Source organism: Pezoporus occidentalis, unplaced genomic scaffold (assembly GCF_034315485.1).
Source record: "Pezoporus occidentalis ecotype Australia unplaced genomic scaffold, CSIRO_AGI_Poc_V1 ctg21, whole genome shotgun sequence".
Lineage (NCBI taxonomy): Eukaryota > Metazoa > Chordata > Aves > Psittaciformes > Psittacidae > Pezoporus > Pezoporus occidentalis.
The window spans coordinates 5463592-5485813 of NW_026913964.1; the positions used below are offsets into that span (position 1 = coordinate 5463592).

Here is a 22222-nt window from a genome sequence, read left to right on the forward strand (position 1 = left end):
TGCACCACTTCCTCTTGTTTGAGGGAAGTAAGGACAGCAACGGTACTTAATCAGCAGCTCTCAAAAAGTCTACTAAAACCTTTAAACTGAGCTTAACAGGAGATGCAGGTACAGTGATCCCTGTTACGTATTACTTTCTGTTTCTTCTCACAAGCAAACAAAGTTAAGACTAATGACCTGAAAGAGGAATCATCCAGGCTGGGATTTGAATGTAAATTATGCAGACTGAGAAAATGAGTGAGAGATTATGGCCTCTGAAAATGCATGTCTTACTCTTTGCCAATGCAAGAAGGTTTATTTGTGTGTGTATGTGCATGTGCAGGGTGTGTGTATGTGTTTGTTGTGGTTTTTCTTTAATTTTTATTACTGTGTACATCATGTGATTACTTCCCAACATATTTTTATTTGCTGTATAGTCCTTTTACACATTATAATGTGAATTAGAATTGGGAGACTTGGCTAAATGAAGGACAAATTATGGGGTGTAACAAAACTAAAATCACAAACAGTTATGAGCTGCAATAAAGATGGGTTAGTTAGAATATTTCATGCTCTTTGTATGTCAGTAGATGGTGCTCTGTGTACTGTTTACATATACAGTGTATGCACATAGAATGGTTTTATAGACAGTGATTATTAGTAACCTTCCCTTAGTGTGATGGAAAGGAATTCTGGGGGGAAACAGTATATTAAATTAAATTATAATTATTTTAATTACATCTTAATTATATTACATTTTAATTATAAATTAAAATTATAACTTTATGTGATTTGAATTATATTAACTTAAAAACATACTTTTCGCCCCCCCTTTTTTTTCAAACTTTTTTTTTTTTTTTCTGTTCAGGTTTGTTCTTGGAGAGTTTCTGCATCAGATTATAAAATAGTAAATAAAAACAAACTACTAAATAAGTTTGCTTCGCAAATTAACTGATTTTCATTGTAATCTCCATACACACTTTCCAGGTCAGTCTTCTTGCAGACAAGTTAATGGGGGTGCTTAAATCTTCAGGTAGGTTTTGTGTGCTACCAGCTGTAACATGCAACATGTCCTGTTCGAAATGCTAGGCCTATAATACGTAAAGCATGAAAAGACTTAAATGTTGAATGTGAAGTTCATAAGACTGAATGACCTGAGCAGGAGATAGCTTGGTTATCCAGTGGGAGATATCGAGGGGAGGGGCAGGGATCTAAGTGTCACTGTTTTTCTTCTAAGGAAGAGTCAAATTGTTTGTTTGTTTGTTTGTTTGTTTGTTTGTTTTGTAATACTTAAGAGGGATGGAGGGTAGCACCTGGTGGGTAGAGGAATCACCTAGAAGCAATGACACCTGTGCTGATGGGGACCAAACCTGAGACCCAAAGCCTAAGGGGTTACTCAGACAGTATGACAGTATGAACTATTGGGACCACCTCATATGCCCATCTCACTGAAGAATTCCTACTCCAGGTTTAGGTAGTAAATCAAGAATCATGGATAAAAAAAAAGATGAGGAACCTCTGCTTTGTGAATCTTGGCAGAGCTCTGCCCAGCAGCTAGCTGTTTGGTATGGTCGCAGCGTGATGCACCTATATGTCTGTCCAACAGATAACATAACTTCACAAATGAAGTATTAGGTATAGAGTGACTTTAGGGGCCTTTCAATGTTAAGCAGATAAGGCAACTGAATGTGTCTCTACAGAGACACTTGAGGGAAAATCCTTGCTCTGAATTTAGCCCACAATCCCTATGAGACTCACTTGGCAGTCCATGAAATGGGAATACTATCACATCCTTTCTTCCTGGAAGTATTGTAAAGGAAGCAACTTGGTAGGACTGAGAATGCAAAGGCAGTACAGCTGTATTAGACAGAGTAAGACACTTGCTTGAGATACATACATCAGGAGAAGAACATACATTTTCAGCTGAAAATACTAAATAAGTTTCTTCCTAGGTACTACAACTGTAGTAAACATTTATAAAGAAATGACCAACTCTAGAATCAAAAGGAAGATTAACAGCTTTAATTTTATATGCCGGCAGCCAAATTCTTTTCTCACTTTGTGGAATTCATCCAGGCTTCTAGTTTCTAATTTTAGTGAGTTACTCCAGATTTAAACCAGTGTAAGCAAGGGCAAGTTAAAAATACCTGTGGGATGGTTGGCATTGGAAAATACATTTCTCCATGATAGACGTTAAACTGACTACTGAGGCAGACAGCATGTCTTGCCCATAATTGTTTTGTATTTGCTCCTTTTCCTCAGTCCTTAAAATGAGTTCATGACTTCATGACTCTAAGAGTAAATACATTATATAATGAATACACTTTTTATTCAATATTTGTAGGAAATTAAAGTAAATGTTATATGTAATAATACTGCATGGAAAAAGCAATGATAATTATCTGATGAGAGAATTAATATGAAGGGCATTCAGTTAATCCTGTGGTCGGGTAAATGGCAGACAGTCAAGTAAACCTAATTAACATCATAAAATAAACAGCATTAGCCCACCAGCTCGTGGCTAATCAATTATTTTCTTCAGAATACCATTGTATGAAAAGGTTAGGGTGTATATACTCAAACCACATTCCATAAATGAATTGTCACATTGTACTGCTGAAAAAATACCACTAAATACCTTCTATTCCATTTATAGTATATTGCTTATAAGGATATACTTTTCATTTGGAGTAAGAAAGGTTTTTGTTTGGTTGGTTTGGTTTTAAAGGAAGCTATCATGCTGTAGCCAAGTTTGACTCAGACTTTCAATCTGCACTCTTGCAAACAAGTCCTTACTCTTGCAGATAGACCTTAGGAAATTAGTTTTGCCTCCCCACTATTCAGGTAGATGGGTATTGCACAGGGAGAGGGGGATAGTGAGAAAAGGAGAAAGCACACAACCATTGCAATAATAGTGGTAACATGTTTCGGTGCAGACAGTTGAATGGTAGTAACTTTGCTGCTTTAGGTGCACTTTACTATTGTATTGGTCATCACTGAAGGTGAAGCATCAGCACCTGGGAGAAGGTCCCAAAACCAAGTATCTTTTCTGTGTATTGTATTTTTAGTTGGGGGAGAGGTTTTGTAACATTTTCTTTGGGGTTTTATACAGCAAATATACATAATGTATCATGAAATCTGATTTCTGGTCATCCTGTTGGCTCCTTGCTGTTCATTAAAACCTGGAGGACTCCATCACTTGAGGTAGTCTTTCCATGAATATACTACTGTGGATAAACAGTGACAAGGATAATGTCTTTGTAGGTTTATACACAGATTCTTGGACAGAATATCAGAGGATGGACAATACAAAACCTTTTTAAAACTGCCTTTTTTTCCCAAGTTTGCATAGAATTGAGTGAATATTTCTTTTCTTCTAGATGAGCCATCTGAGGTGAACAGAGTTTCATCTCTCAGGTGAGGGGGGTTACCAGATAAAAATAGCTACCAGTGTGATGAACTAGCATGATTTTCCTAGGGAAAAGAGTGAAATAGTGTTTTATTTTTTTTGTGTCCATACAGTACCTGTGTGCTGCTTAAAAATAAGCAAGTCGTTTAATTCTTTATGTCAATTATTAAAGGGTGAAAGGAGTAAAATAGGGTATTAGCCCTGAAAACTTGTTCCTCAGTCCTGACCTGGCAGGTGGCCTTTCCCAGGGAATGTCAGAAGGGATTTTGCCATATATATTAGGAGTGACTAGAAAGGCACATAGAGTAGCAATTGTCCACCAGCTGGAAATCTGTGGCATGTTGTTCTGTAAACTTGTTCACTTTGACCTGGGTTTCTTCATCTATGAAAGGAAGAGAAGAGGGGGATAAAAGAAAACTGGGATGGAGAAAAGTTTTTCTACTTTAAACTCAGGATTTGTGCAAAATACTGGGTGCTTTGACCATGACTTGTGAAATTCAATGAACATTAGCTATAAACTTCCAAACGTTAGGGTTGTTTGGTTTTTTTTTTTTACAGATGTGACTATGATGGACTTTGATTAACTTTTCTATGCATTTTGTCTTGTAGTACTTTGTTAACTGTATTGCCCTTTTGCTGTTAATCCTTCATGTGGGTTTTTTTTTTTCCCCTCACGTGGCTTTTGTTTTTTCCCTTCTAATGACAAAGCATTGTCTAGTTAGATTTATCCAAAACTTATCCAACTGTTTATCTTTACTGGGAACTAATAGAGAACTTCTATGAACTCACTATTAAAAAAAATAAAGCAAGTTAAGAGGGATACGTGCATATAGTAAAGAGGTGGCATGGAATGACAGGAAAAGGGCAGCAGCTTTAACTTAAGAAAGGAAAATGATGTAATAATGATTAAACCACAAAACAGAACTCCACCACAGTGAAAGAGCAATGAAAATAAGGTAATAAAAAGGAGTACTGAGCTAGCTCATGAGACATGTTATTACAGTGAACATTATGCTAGCACTGTTTATTTTGCTTAGCATTATGGCCACCTTCAAGGTTGCTATGACAAATGTGTGTGAGCATTTAATGGAAAGTGAAGGGTTCTTTTTTTTTTAGCTGAGAAGGCATCCACCAGCTCTCTGCCTACTCAATTTCCTAAATTACGTGCCACATAAATTTAACTTTATTGGCACTAGACAAATGCTAACATTAACCACTTATGAGTTAAAGCAATTTTGGAAATATTCAGTGTGTTTCTCTGTTGACATTCCTCAACCCATACATTGAAATCCATGCAGTTACACAGTTTTGCTTAAGAAAAGTATTCACCCAAAATGTATAGTGCAGTAGCAGCACCTAAATAAGAAGTTCTATTAGCTGAAGGGCTGACCCAGAGATAAAATGAATATATACAGCTTCTACTGGATTTAAGGGAAATTCAAGCTGTTTTCATAACTGACTTTTTTTTCATGGCACTGAAAGGGTCTTATTCATGTGTGACTAAGTGACACTAAAATTTATGCAAGCTTCTTACAGCAGGAGGAGTAAAAGAGGAAAAGCCCAACAGAGTTTCTCCATGCAGCTTACAAAAACATTGTCAATGTGGTTCATTCACTGAGCAATGACAAACTCAGAGGCCCATTACCAGCTGGAATGGATGTACTGGACTAAACAAAGAGGGAAAGTGGAATTGGAACAACCACAGTCTGAGAGTGAGTTAAAAATAGAGCACAACAAGGCTATTGGAATACAGCACACAGGAGGATCACACATTGACAGTGCTGCTTGCCAGGTCATTGTGTAGTGATCCAATTTTTGAAGATTAAAGTAAGCATCTGGGAGGTTTGGTGGCATCGGAAGCATGTGGGGAGCTCCCACCTGGCCTAGCAGGATATGTAGGGGGAGTGGTAGGAGTCTGGATTAGCCTTGCAGCACCTGAAGCTGTGCAGGTACTGCTTAATAATGTACTTAACGAAAACACTAAATGGCGACTGGAGTCACAATGGAAGTTCTGAGGCAGGAAGAAAAGATGGTGTAAAAACAGAATGAGAGATCAGGGAGCCCATCTAATCAGACCTCATCATTTCAAAAGGAAGGATCAATTTACTCTGCTGGGAACACAAGCTGAAGGTACACTGCCCTCTAACCTGATAACTACAGAATTTTGGGACATTATTGTTGGAAACCTTGCTATATGCATTCTTTCCTGAAACATTGTTTAGGAGATGCTTTTTTTTTTTTGGCAAGTTTTTTTTCTTTGCTCCTAGAGGATGTTTGGTAGAAAACTCTGTCATGGTCTGTACATCTTAGCACAAGATTGCAATTTTATTGTCGGAGTGCCTGATGCAATGTAACACTGTCACTACTAGACTAACAAAAAACATCTCTGGAGGCTTCAATTCACACTGCAGGAACCTGTAAGACTACAAACAGTATTGACCATGTTCTTGCCTGATGTTTGTTGTCAAAGATTCAAAGCTCATAACAGATCTCCTAAAAAGCTGGCCATGACCCTGACAAAAGGACTCTAAGGACTCTATAAGCAGCATGCATATAGAGGAGACACATCTACAAACATTCTCAAAGTTGATTTCTTTCTAATGCTCCAGGTGGCAAACAGCATAAGGGCCTAACCATGTCCATTTGCTGCTCAAGTAACACTGTATGTAAGCAGACGAATGAGAAAAAAAAACCAAACCAACAAAAAACAAAAACCCACCAAAATACCCAACCAACCAACCAAAACCAAACCAAACCAACAAACAAATCCCACCAAAAAAATCACATTTCTGGGATGTACTTGGTGATGGGAGAGGCGTTGCCAATGTAAATCCCATCTCAGCTTTCTCATTCTAGTCCATTAATGGCTTGAAAAACTGGAAGCAACCTTATACAATTGATGTTTACCATCAGCCCTCAATAACTCCTCATATTTCACCTGAAGAATATTGTCAATAAGCCATTTTAAGACATTGTCTACAGTGTTATCTACCTGACTGATAAACTGCTGCTTGCTCACTGACATATTTCCAGGCCAGAAGAGTCTTCAGCAAGCTTAAATTTTTGGAAGAAACCAAGACTGTGCACTCAACAATAACTTGCATTCACCACATTGTGTACAAGCCCAGTTAACACTTTAAGCAATTTTACATCCCTGATGCCTAATATCTATGACAACTATAAGTTGCTATATTCCAACATATAATTCACTTGGAGAATCCTATAAAAAAAAACAATATTTGGGAAGAATCTTTGCTTTAGTTCTGATTTGACATCACAAATGACTGTCAACTGTCATCTAACAGTCAGTATCATAAACAGAGAAGGTATTGTGATGATACATGATGACATGGGACGCTTTTGAATACTTCTCCATTCTAGCTACATCCACTGACACCAAGAAGCACTTGTTGATACCTACCTCCTCTTGACTAGCCTTCTCCCCTTTTGTAACATGTCAAGAAAAGAGTGAACTGGCAACCTTTCATGATCCTCTTTCAGTCCCTGCCATATATGTGTTCTTGACAAGCTACTTACTGTCTAGAAAAGGAAGCAAAGAACTCACTGAAAAATCACATTAGCATGTTATTACCAGCCATGTTTCAGAAGTTGTTTGAAGTCTGGTGACTATCCAAACATGTAAGCAGCCGGTGGGGTTACTGCAAGTAGAGCTGATCTTCCAAGTCAGAGGGGTAGTTAAGCCCTAACTACACCATGTAAAACAGACAAAAAACTCATTGTAAAAACACGGGCTGCAGCTGATGAGGTGCCAGCTGACCATCCATGTAAATATGCAAACTGAAATTCCCCTTGGGCTGCATCACAGATGTCGAAGTTTCACCAAGTCCTGGCAGCGTATTCACCAAATGCTCTGACAGCCAAGACTTTCATCTCAAGTGATGTTGTGACAGTATGTCAGTCGCTCTGTTTTTGCAGACATGAATCACTCCTGATGTCAACCTTTCCTAAATGACCTTTGCAACACATGGGAGCAGTTTCATTTAATGTTCTTACATCCAGTTACCACACACAGAGTTTTGAACCGGGCATGCTTAAAGATCTTTTCTACAATATAATCATAGATTACACAAAGTGGGATCTTTCAAACACACATGCAAACTTTTCAGAAGGTACATAGTCCCAGAAGAGGTCCACATACGTAGCAGGATCTAGGTTCAGCATTTACAAATCTGTATCGCTTTGGTATCTTGCAAAGGACAGTTCTTTAACCAACAGCCCGGTAAGGAAGCCTACATTTGTTAAAGGTTCATTTGTGGATAAATGATGTTAATAGAAACCATCCCTCATTTAGTACATGCTACTTGTGAATTGAAGAGCAAGCCCATATGGTGTTCTGTCCAGGTCTACAACAAGCCTCTGCTGTGTTATGTAAAGGTTGCCTGCTCCATAAAGGGGAAAGCTTTTGCACTGTCCTCTGAAGATTTAGAAGTAGATTTTCATGTGCAGGTGCTTAGGAAAAGAGTGAAAAAATACACATCAAGGGATCAGGGACTTGAAAAAAGCAGTTGCCAAGCGCAGGTAGCTTTGCACTTGAGATATAACTGAAGCCCAAACCCTAGGGATGTATTAAAGGTTACTTCTAGATCATGCTTTAGCAGATACACAGCCAATTAGAAATACTTGGACTGGACAAAGAACATTGTAAATGTTGGTTTAGAAGATCTGAAACTACTCTTAACTCTAGGTTTTTAAATTCTTCTAAAGAACAGTAACTTCCCTAACATGTTGCTACAATACAAATCTGCTACAATTCTCACCCTACTTTTTCCTCTAAACATAAATGTGTATGTTCAAGGACTGAAAGGTAGAAACAGAGTAGCTGAAGAGAGAATGGAGATAAGTGTTGTGGCAAAGGAGTTTCAATAGATACATATGAGCTACAAGTTCAGGGTGCGAAGTGAGAGCAAGTCCTACAGCTCCAGTGGCTGACAGGCCTGAGGCCTGTGTGACCATTCCTCCTGCCCAAAGGTATGTTAATGTAAGACTGGGGAGCAATCGCATGGAAAAGTACAACCACTGCCACCTTCCCTCCGCTTCTTTCCCATCTTCCTGGAAGGGTTGCTTTACAGGGTTTTTTGTTGCTCTTGGGGCAAAACCCTTCTACTTTACTACACTAATGTAAGGCCTCAAGGCAGTGTTTATACCAAGAAATGAGATCTGCATTTAATCAGTGTAGGAAAACAACACTGTGGGTCAGCCCTGCTGCCCCCTCACGAATGTTTGTGTCAGTTCAGAAATATCAGGCTGACAGAGAGGAAAGCAAAGAGGTGACAGGTCTAAAGAGAAGAGAGATTTCAGCATTGTGCGTTTTTTTGAAAGACTGGTAGATCAATGGAGAGAAAAGGTACAGAGAGCATGAAGTCATCAAGGACAGTGCAGGAAGGACCTGAGTCATGATCAGCATGTTACTGAGTAAGCTGATGAACCAATTCCCACTTCAGAGCTGGCTGGAGGTGAGCTAGCAGGAATCCATAGACACCAAGGTACTTGCCAAGCAAACAGTGCAGTTCAGGTAATTTTGAATTTTCTAGAAACACAAAAATGACCTAGGTTTTAGAATATTTAATTATCCTGAACTTTGTAAGAGAGAAACAGAAGTGTGAACTGGCAATTACATAGTTAAAATCCATTCTGATTTTAACCACTTGAGACAAGAGTCTGTCTAAAACCAGGATGGATGTTTGTTTGTAGTAACACTGCTTTGATTTTTTAGGAGAGACATGAAGGGGAATGACTCAATCTTCTCAACTCCCCACCCATCCTTTGGCTCTGGACACTGGGCACAGTATGAATCTGTAGTAGGTACAGGGTCCCAGAGCCACAGCCATTGCTAGCTGCTAACTCTGGACATGGGTGTCATAACCCTGCAGTCCCACCCTGATGCTGATGCTTCAGTCTGAGCATCTGTGTGTGCCTTCAAAGTATGCTCTGCCCAGGCATTTTTATCTGGCTTCACTCAGGAGGCTTGCCTCAGATTCCAGCCAGGTTTCAGAGATGCTTTTAAACTAGACTGGCAATCTGGAAAAGGTTTGGAGGGCCCAGTTGATTTATTTTTTTTTACTAAACTATCTTAGTTAGCAACCCTGGGAAAACATTTTCTGTGCCAAAGAGCGTGTGAAGCAGCTGTTCAGTCCTTACGCAAACACCTGTGCATATTTTTAAGCTTACTAACAGCTGGGATAGCTTTCCCCCTCACCTCATACTATGTTAATACCTATTGCTTATATTGAAGCCTTTGTTCATGAAATATATTCATATTTTAATAATTCTGTCAGTGAAAAATACTGAGGTATAATGATGACTTGACTAAAATGACAATCCTTCTGTGGCAGTTGAAATAACCAAGCATTAACGATAGGATTTGCCTCTGAATTGGAGAGCAGATTTAGCAGGTACAAAATCATGTGCATCACTTCTCTGAGGCTGCTCTCTTGCTTCTCTAAAATATTAATCTTCTCGATTAAAAAAAAGTTACAAAATTGCTGAGGCTGTGACTTCTGCAGATCGCCTTCTCCAACTCTACCTACTCAAAGCAGGGCCACTTTGAGCATGTTACTCAGGGACGTGCGTGAGTTCCAAATGCTTCCAAGGATGGAGACCTGTCCGCCTCTCTGGGCAAACAGCTGCAAATGCACTAAAGCCTTCTGGATACTCCTTCACAACCATGACTTTAGAAACACAGGTTTACTTTACTAACATAGCTAACGCTGAGACAGTTATGCAAGTCTGCCACAACCTAAAATTATTTAGAACTCTGAATACCACTGCCACTTTGGAACAGAGTGTTAATTGAAATTTCTGGAGAGCAGTCAACCTCTAATATCAATCAATTAGGTATTCATCTGTACAAAGTCCAGACAAGCGCTATGTACAAAGTGAAATGTTGGTGGATTTCAGAGACAGCGACTATTATGTTAGAGCCAGGACCTGGACTATAACAAACTTCATGTATTTATTAAGGTACACAATGAGGCTCAAAAGCCCTGGGGGAGTTTGAAATCTCTTGTGAATACTGTATCAACTTGTCGGCTCATCCTGAAGAAGTTAATTCTGTGAACAGGGCCCAGGCAATGCTCCTCTTCCTCTGCTCTTCCCTCTCCATTCCTGTTATTCTACGCACACAAAATTTAACTTCTGTCCCACACTGTACCTTTTCATCTCAAGGATCACTATTCCCACATCTCATGCCTCCACCTATTTCCAGGCTTCTAAGAACTTACTGGGGACCACCAAGCCTAAGGAAAAAGAAACAGTCATTTCTTCACTCAAGTAGCCCTGAAAGGAAAAAAACCTCTCTCCTTCATAAGCAGTGTTTTTAACACAGAGCTGTAACGTTATGGAAAACAAGAGTGGATCTTGCGCAGCTGGTGACTCAACAGCATTTCTAGCACTGCTGAAGGCCAACAGCGACAACCCTTCCAAGCTAATTTGTTCCACCATGTTGGCTTCAACAACTGCTGAAACTATTTAACTGTATTACTGATGTGATTGTTAGGGAAAGAGCAAACCAAGAGTTGTTTGGAGCTTCAGGGTTTGGTGTGTTTCCCCCAATGCCTTGAAAAGAGTTGCCCTATAATGTACTAAGGAGTTCATCCCAGTACCTCTCTTACAGACAGTTGTATGCAAACAGGCAAGAGACAGAGAAAACAGTAAGGTAAAACCATCTCATACTCAGAAACCAATTCTTTGGATTGGTCAGCCTGAGGCTGGATGCCCACATAACAGAAAATGTCTCAGCATTACCATATTCATGAGGGATACAATGTTGCACACTCTTTTTGCCCTTGCACTACAACTTTTAAATACTATTTATAATGTAATGTATAATTAATTATACATTTATAACATGTATTCAGCAGCTATAATCATCAAATACACAGCCTGTAAAAAATCTATATGCAGACAGAGAAAGCTGAAGATGACACACAAATGAAAAAGGAAGGAGTTATAGAAAAACACAGGAAAAATCAAGTCACTGTAACACTTCCTTCATCTAAAGCAACACAGAAAAGCACCTAAGCACAATAACAAGTAGGAAGGGAGAGTCACCTCTGGCAAAGGGACAGTGATAACTGCTCACAGCACTGATGTATTTTACTTCAGAAATAATGAAAATAGTCGCATAGCCTCAATCTGAAAGAACGAGTTCACCAAACTACTTGCGGTTTACATGGGCTACAAAATGGCAAGTTACCTCCACTGGGGAGGAGACCTTTAATACACATAAATGGATTTGTTTTTTACAAATGTAGTAGTGGAAGGAGAAAGCTCATACAGAAAGGTTCTGGCAGGTTGCAATACTGGAGTAAGGAAGATTAGCCCATAATTCAAAGCTAGTTCTGCATGCAACAGGAAATTTAATCATCTTAACAGGCTTACAATTATAGCATTGACTGAAGAAACCGACTTGATCGAACAATACTGGATCTATGTTTAAAAGAACAACTCTTTCTAATTATTTATTGTTCATCCCACTAAGTATGGTTCTATCATCCGAACCCCCCTAGTATTTTCCCCTGTTAGCAAGTTCATTAACATTTGCACCTTGTACATGATGAAATCAGAACTATGTTATTGCAAGGTTGCTCATCACCATGGAAAGCGGCTACATCTGTCCTAAAAAGTGTCAGTTTTTAGACAGGAGATCATAGTGCAATGGCTTGCATTTAGGATTTATTTCATTATCTACCATCTAGGCCTGGGAAGGAAAAAGAGATTTCCTGGTCATATTTTTTGTTTCCTTTCCACTTAGCTCCCACCAAACACTGAGCTTTTTGGGCAGCTTATCTTAACCTGGTACATCTGGGGCTTAACTGTATCCTGAGCTGCATCAAAAGGAGAGTGACCAGCAGGGACCAGCAGGTCAAAGGAGGTGATCCTGCCCCTCTACTCTGCTCTCCTGAGACTTCACCTGGAGTATTGTGTGCAGTTCTGGTGTCCTCAACATAAAAAGGACATGGAACTGTTGGAACAAGTCCAGAGGAGGGCCACAAGGATGATCAGGGGACTGGAGCACCTCCTGTATGAAGATAGGCTGAGGAAGTTGGGGCTGTTCAGCCTGGAGAAGGCTGCATGGAGACTTCATAGCAGCCTTCCAGTATCTGAAGGGGGCCTATAGGGATGCTGGGGAGGGACTCTTCATTAGGGACTGTAGTGATAGGACAAGGGGTAATGGGTTTAAACTTAAATAGGTGAGATTTAGGTGGTGTATGAAGTTGTTTACTGTAAGGGTGGTGAGGCACTGGAACATGCTGCCCAAAGAAGTGGTAAATGCCCCATCCCTGACAGTGTTCAAGGCCAGGTTGGACAGGGCTTGAACCTGGTCTAGTGGAAGGTGTCCCTGCCCATGACAGGGGGGTTGGAACCAGGTGACCTTAAGGTCTTTTCCAACTCTAACTGTTCTGTGATTCTATATATTACGCAAAATCAGAAATTGCAAGAGTTTTTTGTTGATCGTTTTAAAAAAAAAAAAAAAAAAAAATCAATAAAGCAAGCAGTAAATGCCAAACATGAAATAACTGCTCCTGGGTGCTGAGATGTGTCTGGAGTCTGACAAATCGCCACTTAGCTGAGGCTGAGAGGCTTGCTCTGTCAGTGAAAGTCATCTTCTCAAATATTCCCAATTTTCTGAATTCAGGGCATAGATATCTAGAGCTAGAAGCTTCTTGAGGAACCAACTTGTCTCTTCCTTTTGTTTCTAGGTAAAACCAAATACTTCACATCATCCTCATTACGCAGTACTCCAAACAGAACTTAGTCAGATCCCATTGTGTGTGCATGCACACACTCACCAACTTCAAGTTAAAGGTCTGAAACATGGGATTATTTTTCATTCTCATCCAGTTACATGTGATGTCTGTTTCCAAGCTATTAAATTACATTACATAGGTGTTTGCCAGCAATGGAAGTGATGATATAACCCTACAAGAGTCTTTCCATTCTAAAACAGGAGTGCACAGTGATCCATGACAGTAAACCAACAGGTTCAAAAAAACAGCAATACAAAATACTGAGTATTAATTGCTATATTGCAAGGACTACTTGGGATCATTTTTTATGAAACCTCTTTAGAAACTGACCACTAAGTCCGTGGTCCACAGACTATAATCTGTGAATTAACTTCAGTTTTGGGGTTAATTTATAAACCCCAACAATCGAGTTTGACTTGTCAAAACCCCCCAAAAATCCCAAAACCACCACCAACAAAAAAAGCCCCTCTTATGTATCCTTTTTTTTTCTTGTTCAAAACCAGAAGATTTTGCACTATCCATGATGTTAAGGTAGATCTGTCCAGATCTAACACTAGATTTTTAATTTTTATGAAACCATGGTTAATGCAGTCACGTTCTCACATATGGTCTTCACATGGTCCTATAATATTCTTTGCTAACCTCTCACTTTGTTAGTCAATCCCTTTGCCCGTTTCCTTTCTCTGATAGAGTTGCATTTTCAAATCATCAGTTAAAAGCTCAAGTATCAACAGTTAATAGTCCATGTAATGATTACACCCAGCAATAATAGAATTCTTCAAGTTAGAAATGGATCAGATTGAACAGCAAGAATTACTTCATCGGTTGTAACCAGTAAGAAAACATTTGTGAAAGCTAGAATCAAATACAATTCAATTTAGCATAATCCATCCTAGGCCTTGACCACTGAGCTTTCAAATTACAGCCTCACAGAATTCCAAGTGTTCATTTTTCCTCATGGACTGTTTAGTTTCCCTTCCTTTTCTTGTATATATCTTATTCTTTTGCTTGCTTGCTCAAAGCTTAGAATTATATTCAGAGATACACATTTTTGCAGTGGAGTGGGAACTCAAATATGATTTATATGAAGGAATCTTGACCTCCACAGCACGATGTCAAGGACAAATACTGCTTTAAATACAAGGTAAACTGGTAATGGGCACGTTTTTATTGAAAATATTTTAGCAGCTCTTAAAAAAATGTTCTTATGATGAAATATGCTGGACCTTGAGGTTAATACAATGTTTGTTTGACCAGTCTTAAAATCATAAAACGATTTAATATTTTGCTTAACCTGTAAGTAGAATACTATGGGAAAGTGATTACCTGTACTTACATCTTTTTGTTCTGTTCTTAAGCTGCAACATTTAACTTTGTACACACTGTTCCGAGTAATCCCAACACAGAATTGAAAAACATGTCAGTAGTTCCATTTCAAGATAGGTTTAATCGGGTCATTACAGGAAAAAACATATAACAATTTTCATGGCGTTATCTGCTATGTCAACTTACAAGGTATGATGTAACAAACCAGTTACAAACATAAAGGCATATTTACATTATATACTCAAAGTAACAAGCTATATTCATAAAGGAAACACCTATGGGATGAGTTAACTAAATTATACATCATTTAGTAGAAAGAAATAGCAGTTGAGGTTTAATGGAAACAATATACACATGAGGCACTTTGAGGTCATTAGGGTGGAAAGCAAATGGCACCAAGCAAAAGAACAACGACTATGTACAGCTATGCTGCAGCTTTAAACATGAAGGCTTCTTCTTCACCAAATGCTTTTGGTTTCTTTAATGAACCACAACTTTTGCAATTAAGAGAGAGAAGCTTTCAGGGAAAAAAAAACAAACCCAAACCTAAACCACCTCCCAAAACTCTCCTTGTGTTTATTGGTGCACTGAAGGAAATAAACGTTTCATCCATGCAGCTACTGGACTAACAGTACCATAAGGTATCATTTTAAAGTTGTTTTGTTACCAGCCACCACCCTTGATCTTCATTCAATTAATACAAATGTGAAAAAACTAAAAATTAATTTAAACCTGTGCATTTTTTACGGGGACTTCAGCATTATCTGCCAGGTACACATAAACAGATCATTCTGCAGAGCACACATCTGAAACGGGAATGTTGTATTCCAACATGCACAATTAAGACATTCTTCAAAATACTGTTGTTTCTCTAGAGGAAACTGAAACAGTTAAGCCTGTATGGACCATCCTTTACATAAGCTATGGAAATGAGTTTTGTGCCATCACTTGCTGCTGTTTACTAAAGCGTTACCACAGTAATTGTAGGTTATTATCAGAATATTGCTGTAATCTTACCCACAGCTGTAGGTATGCCCTTTCCAACTACTGAATAGCATGTGCAGGTGCACAGACCAACCCGTCTGTACTCAAAACTTCATTCATGCCACAAACCAAAGGCCGAGACTCCCTCTGCATGAACATCAAACGCTATCACTTTGCTGTGGGAAAGAATTAAAGAGGAGGGGAAAATAATAAAATAAAAAATAATCTCTTATGAACCCAGTGACAGAATCAAATGAATTTAATTTCATTCCTGATTTTGATGCTCTTGTGTAATAGGCAGTCATAACTATTTTAAATTTAACAAAACATATGGTTAAAGTATTTTTACTTTCAATCAATATTAATAATGAAACTTAAGAAGCATAATGAGATAAAGAATAACAGAGTCCAAATTACTATTTTATAAATTCGTAACTCAAGCTTTACATATTTTTGTAGCTTAAGTAGTGCACCAACAGCCAGTTAAATCATGATGTAGTCAAGCACTGGGCCTGAATGCAGCTGAAGTATTTTTCCCCCAGTAGATGGTGCAGGAGTGCTGCTGGCATTTAATTTCTTTCCCCACTTTCAACAGGAAACACTCAATTTTCAGGGTAACCAAGGCTTTCAACACACCAGGGACTTAATATTCAATGAGGGTTTCCCAAGGCTCGGGTCTCACTTCCAAGCAGCACAAAGCTCTCCTACTACATGCCTAACAAACTACAGTTCTGACCTTATGGGCAAGGGGAGTAGCAAGGACTGGGGAAGAAATTTGTCTCTTCCTAAATGCTTAAGTATTATAGAAGAGACAGAACAAATGTTACGTGCTATCCAAAACAAAAGATACACAGATATAACATCCCATTCTGGAATGGGTTTGCGTACTCATCTCCTAACTGAAACAGGGGGCGAGACCCCTAATACCAAAAGAAAAGGTATGCGTACATCATACAAACCCAGCCCTTACACAGTAAGCATGTATCTCTCTAGCTCTTTTAGCTGCTCTCAAATTGGGCATGCAGGCTTACACTTCCAGCACACAAGAAAAAGTGAACACATCAAGTTTAGTAACCATTACCTTTTTAGATGGATCAAATCTTCAAAGAGGAATGCAAAAGATGACACCATTTTAGCAGCAATGTGATTAAATGCAAGGTGAGAATATTAATGCACATATTCAATAAAAATATTAAAGCATATATGTTTCATATAAAATACAGTACAGGACCAGGAGTTTCACTATGTTGTATAGTGCTCAGAGGAAACTGTTAAAATCATTTCTTTCTTGAAGTATATATACAACAGGATTCTATAGCATTTTCCTATACAGCCAGCAAGTTCTTTTCTTAGGTCATTCATATGTTTCTTCACCTTGAATTAGGAACCTATGTACAAATAGTAAATTCCTCTCATTCACTAGAAAAACATCACTTTTTATCAAAGTTCTTTTTAAAGTTAACAGTCTATTCTAGGCAACCAAGTTTAGCTGAAAATGTGTGAAGCATGAAAATCAACCAGAGTAGCAGCTTTCAAATATATAAACAGTAAAAACCAAGACCGCTGCTACCGTGTCATATTCTTGGACTTAATTCATCCAGTCAACTCTCAATACAAAACTAGAAGCTCTTCCGTAACTTCTACAGTTATCGATATAGGTCGTCTTTTCAATGTGAAATAATACTCTGAGATGATCTATGTACACAAGGTGGTCAATTCAAGTTGCAATATAAATATAAATGTTTTCTTTTAAAAAGTATTTTTACAGACAGTTAATGTTATATACATTTGCTTATTTTACTCCTGGGCTACAAAGGAAAATTAAGGGCACCAATGCATGCAGAAAGAAAAACTACATAAAAAAATACATGGAAGAAATGCACAGGAAGTGAGAAAAAGTAAGTCATCTTTTAAAATCAATTCCTTTTTTTGTTTGTCTAATAACAAGGGTACACTGAAGACAGTCCTACTCCAGCCAGGATATCAATTAGGCACCGTCGCTAATGAATTGTTACTGGTTGTAGTGTTTTACGTATCTATAATGAGAAGTAAATGTTTCTTACTTCATGACAGAGCAAAGCACGAAATGGTTTAACAAATTCTCTATGGGTTAATCAGTTAATTCTTATCTGAAAGTTAAACACTTAGTAAGTACAAAGCCATAACAAGTATCGTACACAAGATACCGCCACACAGACACATACATTCTCTCTCTCTCCCCACTTCCCCATTCTCCCTGTGAATTTCCTCAGTTAAGACGTTCACTCCAATTTTGCCTGGGCTGTTAATTTATTTCTCAAGCTAAGTCTTTTCTTGCTGTTTTTGAACAAAACACACAGTACTTTTGTTCTTGCCCATTCAAATAAGAGAAAGTTGAAGTTCAAAATAATGAAAACAATTTCACTTTTGTTATTAATCTTTTGTTTTAATCATAGTACTTGATAAACAGCTGAACAGGATCCTAGTTTAACAGAAGGATAAACAAGAACACTGATGACAATTTGTTACAACTGCCTTAATGTACCTTTTGCTTAATGAACATTTGAATATGCAATAAAGTATTTTTGGAGGACACCCCAAAAGAAAACAACTTGCTGGTTGAGCAACAGAAACAACTTCCTTTTTGCTATTATGTTGAAATCAAAGTCATTTATATATAAAAATAAATGTTATGTTCTAACAAGAACATTTTAGACAATTACATCTGTGCTTAACAAAAAAAATATTGGTCACTCAAGACTAGAATAATTAATATTTTAAAGGTTTTTAGATTATCAGAATGTATGGATACAACTCAACACAAACTGTAGCTGAAGGGAACCAGGACTGAAAATATGAATTTGTCCATCTGGAATAAAAATGCGACTAAATTAACTAATTAAATATTTAAAATACTACCATGGAATGTGACAGTAGATATGGTCTATACCTACTATATCAGAGGGAAGGGAAGTTTAACATGTAATAATTCGTACCTTACACATTTAGTTAAATATAAACATTTGTTATTTATACATAAAGTTGCTTCCAAAAAACTATTAATAAGTGATTTAGTTGCACTTAAAATCAGTTTCATTTCTCATTTGCCGAGTATTAACTTTTCTTAAGCTTAAATCAACTGTCACTAGTGCACTTTTAGTTAAAATTTCCCCTCAGGTAAGTTTTAATCCTTTTAAAAGAGCCCCCTTACCTAAACCATGAATGTACAAAGTGGCAAAAGTTAATCCCTTTTAGTATAATCATAGTTTATATACTCATTTTATAGCCAATAATAAGAATAGGCTTTCCTTTGCAAAATCTCCTTCACAACTTGCAACAAATGCCACGCAACTCAAAGGAAATAGTTAGGCGTGGCTAGCACTTGTAAAATGCCAAGGTCTGACAAGTCTTGTTGCTTCCTCCACATCAAGCATCTTACATGAAAGAAGATTCCCTTCAGCTTGCCAAAAAGCTTCCACAAATCCAAGTTAGATGCTTCCTGGAAACAAAGATTTTTCAGCTCTGTTTGGCACAAGACTGATTCATCCTGCAGCTTTATGCTTTCCTCCACAGCACCCACACACCTCACCGCAGTGATGGCATGCTCTCAAAGGGAGGTAGCAGCACATACATGGAGCAATGAACGAGAGTGCCACCAGTGCTAACCAGCGTAAGCAGAACTTGTCATCACTAGTGTCACATGAGCAAGGATCAGAGAAATCTCCTTCAGAGTCTGACATGCAGTGATAAAGCATGCTCTCTGCGCAAAGCATGCAACTAACTTGGTAGATACATCTTTTAATAGGATCTGGCGCATCTTGACATTTTCCTCTGCCATTATCTTCATGATTAAACCTCTCCTGGCAGTATATACAGCGGGAACGTTCACCATCTTCTTTTCTTCTTTTTGAGTTTTTAAATTTTGATGAGGAAGGCTGAGTTTTAAATACCACAGAACTCTTTGAGTCTTTCAGGGAATTCAACTTAGTTCCATCCCCACATGGGTATAAATAGTCAGATTTTTTACTGTCTGATTTAGAAAATGGTATATTTGAGTCTGCGTCATCCCTCTCCAGGTCATTCTTCCACATGTCAGGATGCCTGTAGTCTGCATAACGACGTATCAAAATGTCACGAGGGTTTATCCTAACAATTTCATCTTCATCCTGAAAACTAACATGTCTGATTGACTTCAGTGGCACCTGAAATGGCAAAGCAAGATAAGTTCACTATAGTGTATCCCCAATTTATGTCCACCTACAATGTAAAACTTAGATTAGGAAACGAAAAGCCAGGATTTTTTTCCCTTGCTGCTTGAAGATAAAAATTTCAGCCTATTTTCTTACCAGTACAATTTATAGACTTTACCAGTACAATTTATAGACAATAATCATCCTTTTGCATATCAGGACCATGAGCTTTAGTATTCTTTCCTGACTTTTTAGTACCTCATAAATGCTTTGGATATTTTGGTATCCACATAAAACTTCATACTGTTCTTTGAAATATGCTCAAAATTCAGATTTTAACATCTAACAGTGGCAACTAATTCCACAGATCAATTACACCTCACATGAAATTGCTGATTTCACATCACTTATTATCCACTGCTTTAGAATTTCCCATACCCCCATACATTCACTGAGTTACTTGTGTTATCTATGAGAAGCTTTCCTTTATTCCTGCTCTAAGTTTTCAAACTTCCTCCGCTTTTGCAATAGGAGTATTGAATACTGGTTACTTATTTTCAAAGCTGTATTCCAGATAAGGATTTTACCATATGATGAATAATATTCAGTGGCATGATCAATCAAAACTAATGGCTTAAAAATGCACCTCCCCTTAGCTTATATACAGTAGTTAAATTGATTAGCTTAGATCACTGGCATGCAAACACCCAAGTACTTTTAAAATTCTTAACTTAGAAACTGACCATAATTCAAGTCCTTTTATCTCAAAAGGCAAGTAAAAGAGAATGTGCTAAACACATAGAAAAACAGCAGAGAGATAAGACAGAGTTCTTGTTTATTCTGCCTTACGATCAAAGGGCATGAAAAAGTTGTTGAAGGTGTCAAATTTGAATCATCTAAACTGAAATGCTGCAGACCTTAGATATTAAGACAGTGAATTGCCACTAAATGTTACTGAAATGCCATTACAAGTGACTTTCAAGAAAAGGTACAAATAACGACAGGATAAACATTTAGGATGTGCATGGAAGGAGCTTGCAAAAATAGCAGTGAGCAAAACAGGAATCTCAGTATGCCCCTGTGATCCTGCCTCATAGACAGGCAGATATTTTCCTACACTGTGGTGCTATTATGATGAGATCCAGAATATAAGAAAGCTTCAAGTCAAATTCCACCTTTTTCTTCTGTCAAGTGCGCAGCCAACCATCTCACGGTAAAAATTGAAAAACACCCACTCCTTAACCCATTAGCCTTACAAGTCTTCCAGAGTCATGAATTATTTGGGAATGCATCTTTGGCATCAGTATTGTTGCTTTGAGAATATTTACCTTATTAGTACTGATTAAATTAATGAGAATTAATATGTCACTATTCCATTGTCTAGGACAACAGTATAACTGCATGTTCCTAATCTGTGGTGTGTAGCAACAAACAAGTTAACACTCTACTGTTTCACTTTGCACCTGTCTGTGCTCCTACTACACTGAAGTCTGCAGGCCCCTGGTTTTGGGGTGGGAGGCAGAGAAGGAAAGCGGGAAGACAGCTGGGAAAGAGGAAGGAATGGCTTCTTAAAATATGTCAGCTTCTGATTACATAAGAATACCTGTAGCCTGCTCTAACCATCACTTCCCTGCTTAGTAATCCTCATGTGTTAAGTACAAAACTGTAATTAGAGCTGCTTTGTCCTGGTAGTTTCAACTGGAGTATGCTAACATGAATAATACTTTTTTTCTTGGCTCCAAGTAATGTAGCTGGACTTCCACAGGTCTCAAGAATACAGGATGAAGAAAGGTTATATCCTGTTCAGCTAGCATCAGTGATCTTCCATATTTCCACAGGCTTCTATGGAAGCAGTTAGGCCTCCCCTTTGCTTATAAAAGCAGAGTGCTTCTCACTTCTGTTTTCAAACAAGAGAAAGCCTATTGTTTCATCATCAATAACTAGCTATGGCTAACTGCCTTTTCTGAACCGTTAACAGCATAAATTTAAGGGAAAAAGCATCAGAAATGACATTACAATTCTGTATGTTCCAGGCATAAAGGATCCTACTCAACTGTACATGCAGAATATTAGGCATGCATTTAAATGCATTACATAATATCCGTTGTTTAAATGAAAAAAAAAAGAACAAAACCAAAATCTCAAACCAAAAAAAACCCACCCTCAACCTCCCATTCCCCAGCTAATAGCCATTAAAGATCACTACAAATACTAACAACTGTAAAACCCAACCTCTCCCCAGTCTTTGAAGGCTTTTTATTTGTTTGGGCAGAACACATCACATACATAGAACTCATTTCTTTTTCTCAAGCCCCCAGCCAAACACCTATTAAAATGCTTAAGGTCTGATACGTTACAAACAAGGCAGCGTTATGTTCTTCATGCAACTGATATCAAGAAACCATTTTTTAAGACAGCAAGTGGGAAACACTGGAAATGAGAAAGTAGGAGAAATGTTGGAAAAGCTTTATAAATAAAGTGCTTACACATTGGGTGTTTAATGGGATCTATATGAAAGAGATGAGATACATGAAACCTTCACAACACTACAGAATCCAGATTCAGTTAGGTACAAATACCAACAA

The 22222-nt window shown here is 38.0% G+C and overlaps 1 protein-coding gene across 1 annotated transcript in view; it reads right to left on the reverse strand.

Annotated features, from left to right (window-relative positions):
• Positions 1 to 17872: 17872 nt before the first annotated feature.
• SPRED1 (sprouty related EVH1 domain containing 1) overlaps positions 17873 to 22222 on the reverse strand; it is a 62136-nt gene continuing 57786 nt past the window's right edge. Inside the window, exon 6 of the mRNA XM_062619334.1 lies at positions 17873 to 19649. Coding sequence (XP_062475318.1) covers positions 18990 to 19649 — 660 coding nt within the window. The 3' untranslated portion in view covers positions 17873 to 18989. The remainder of the gene's footprint in view (positions 19650 to 22222) is intronic.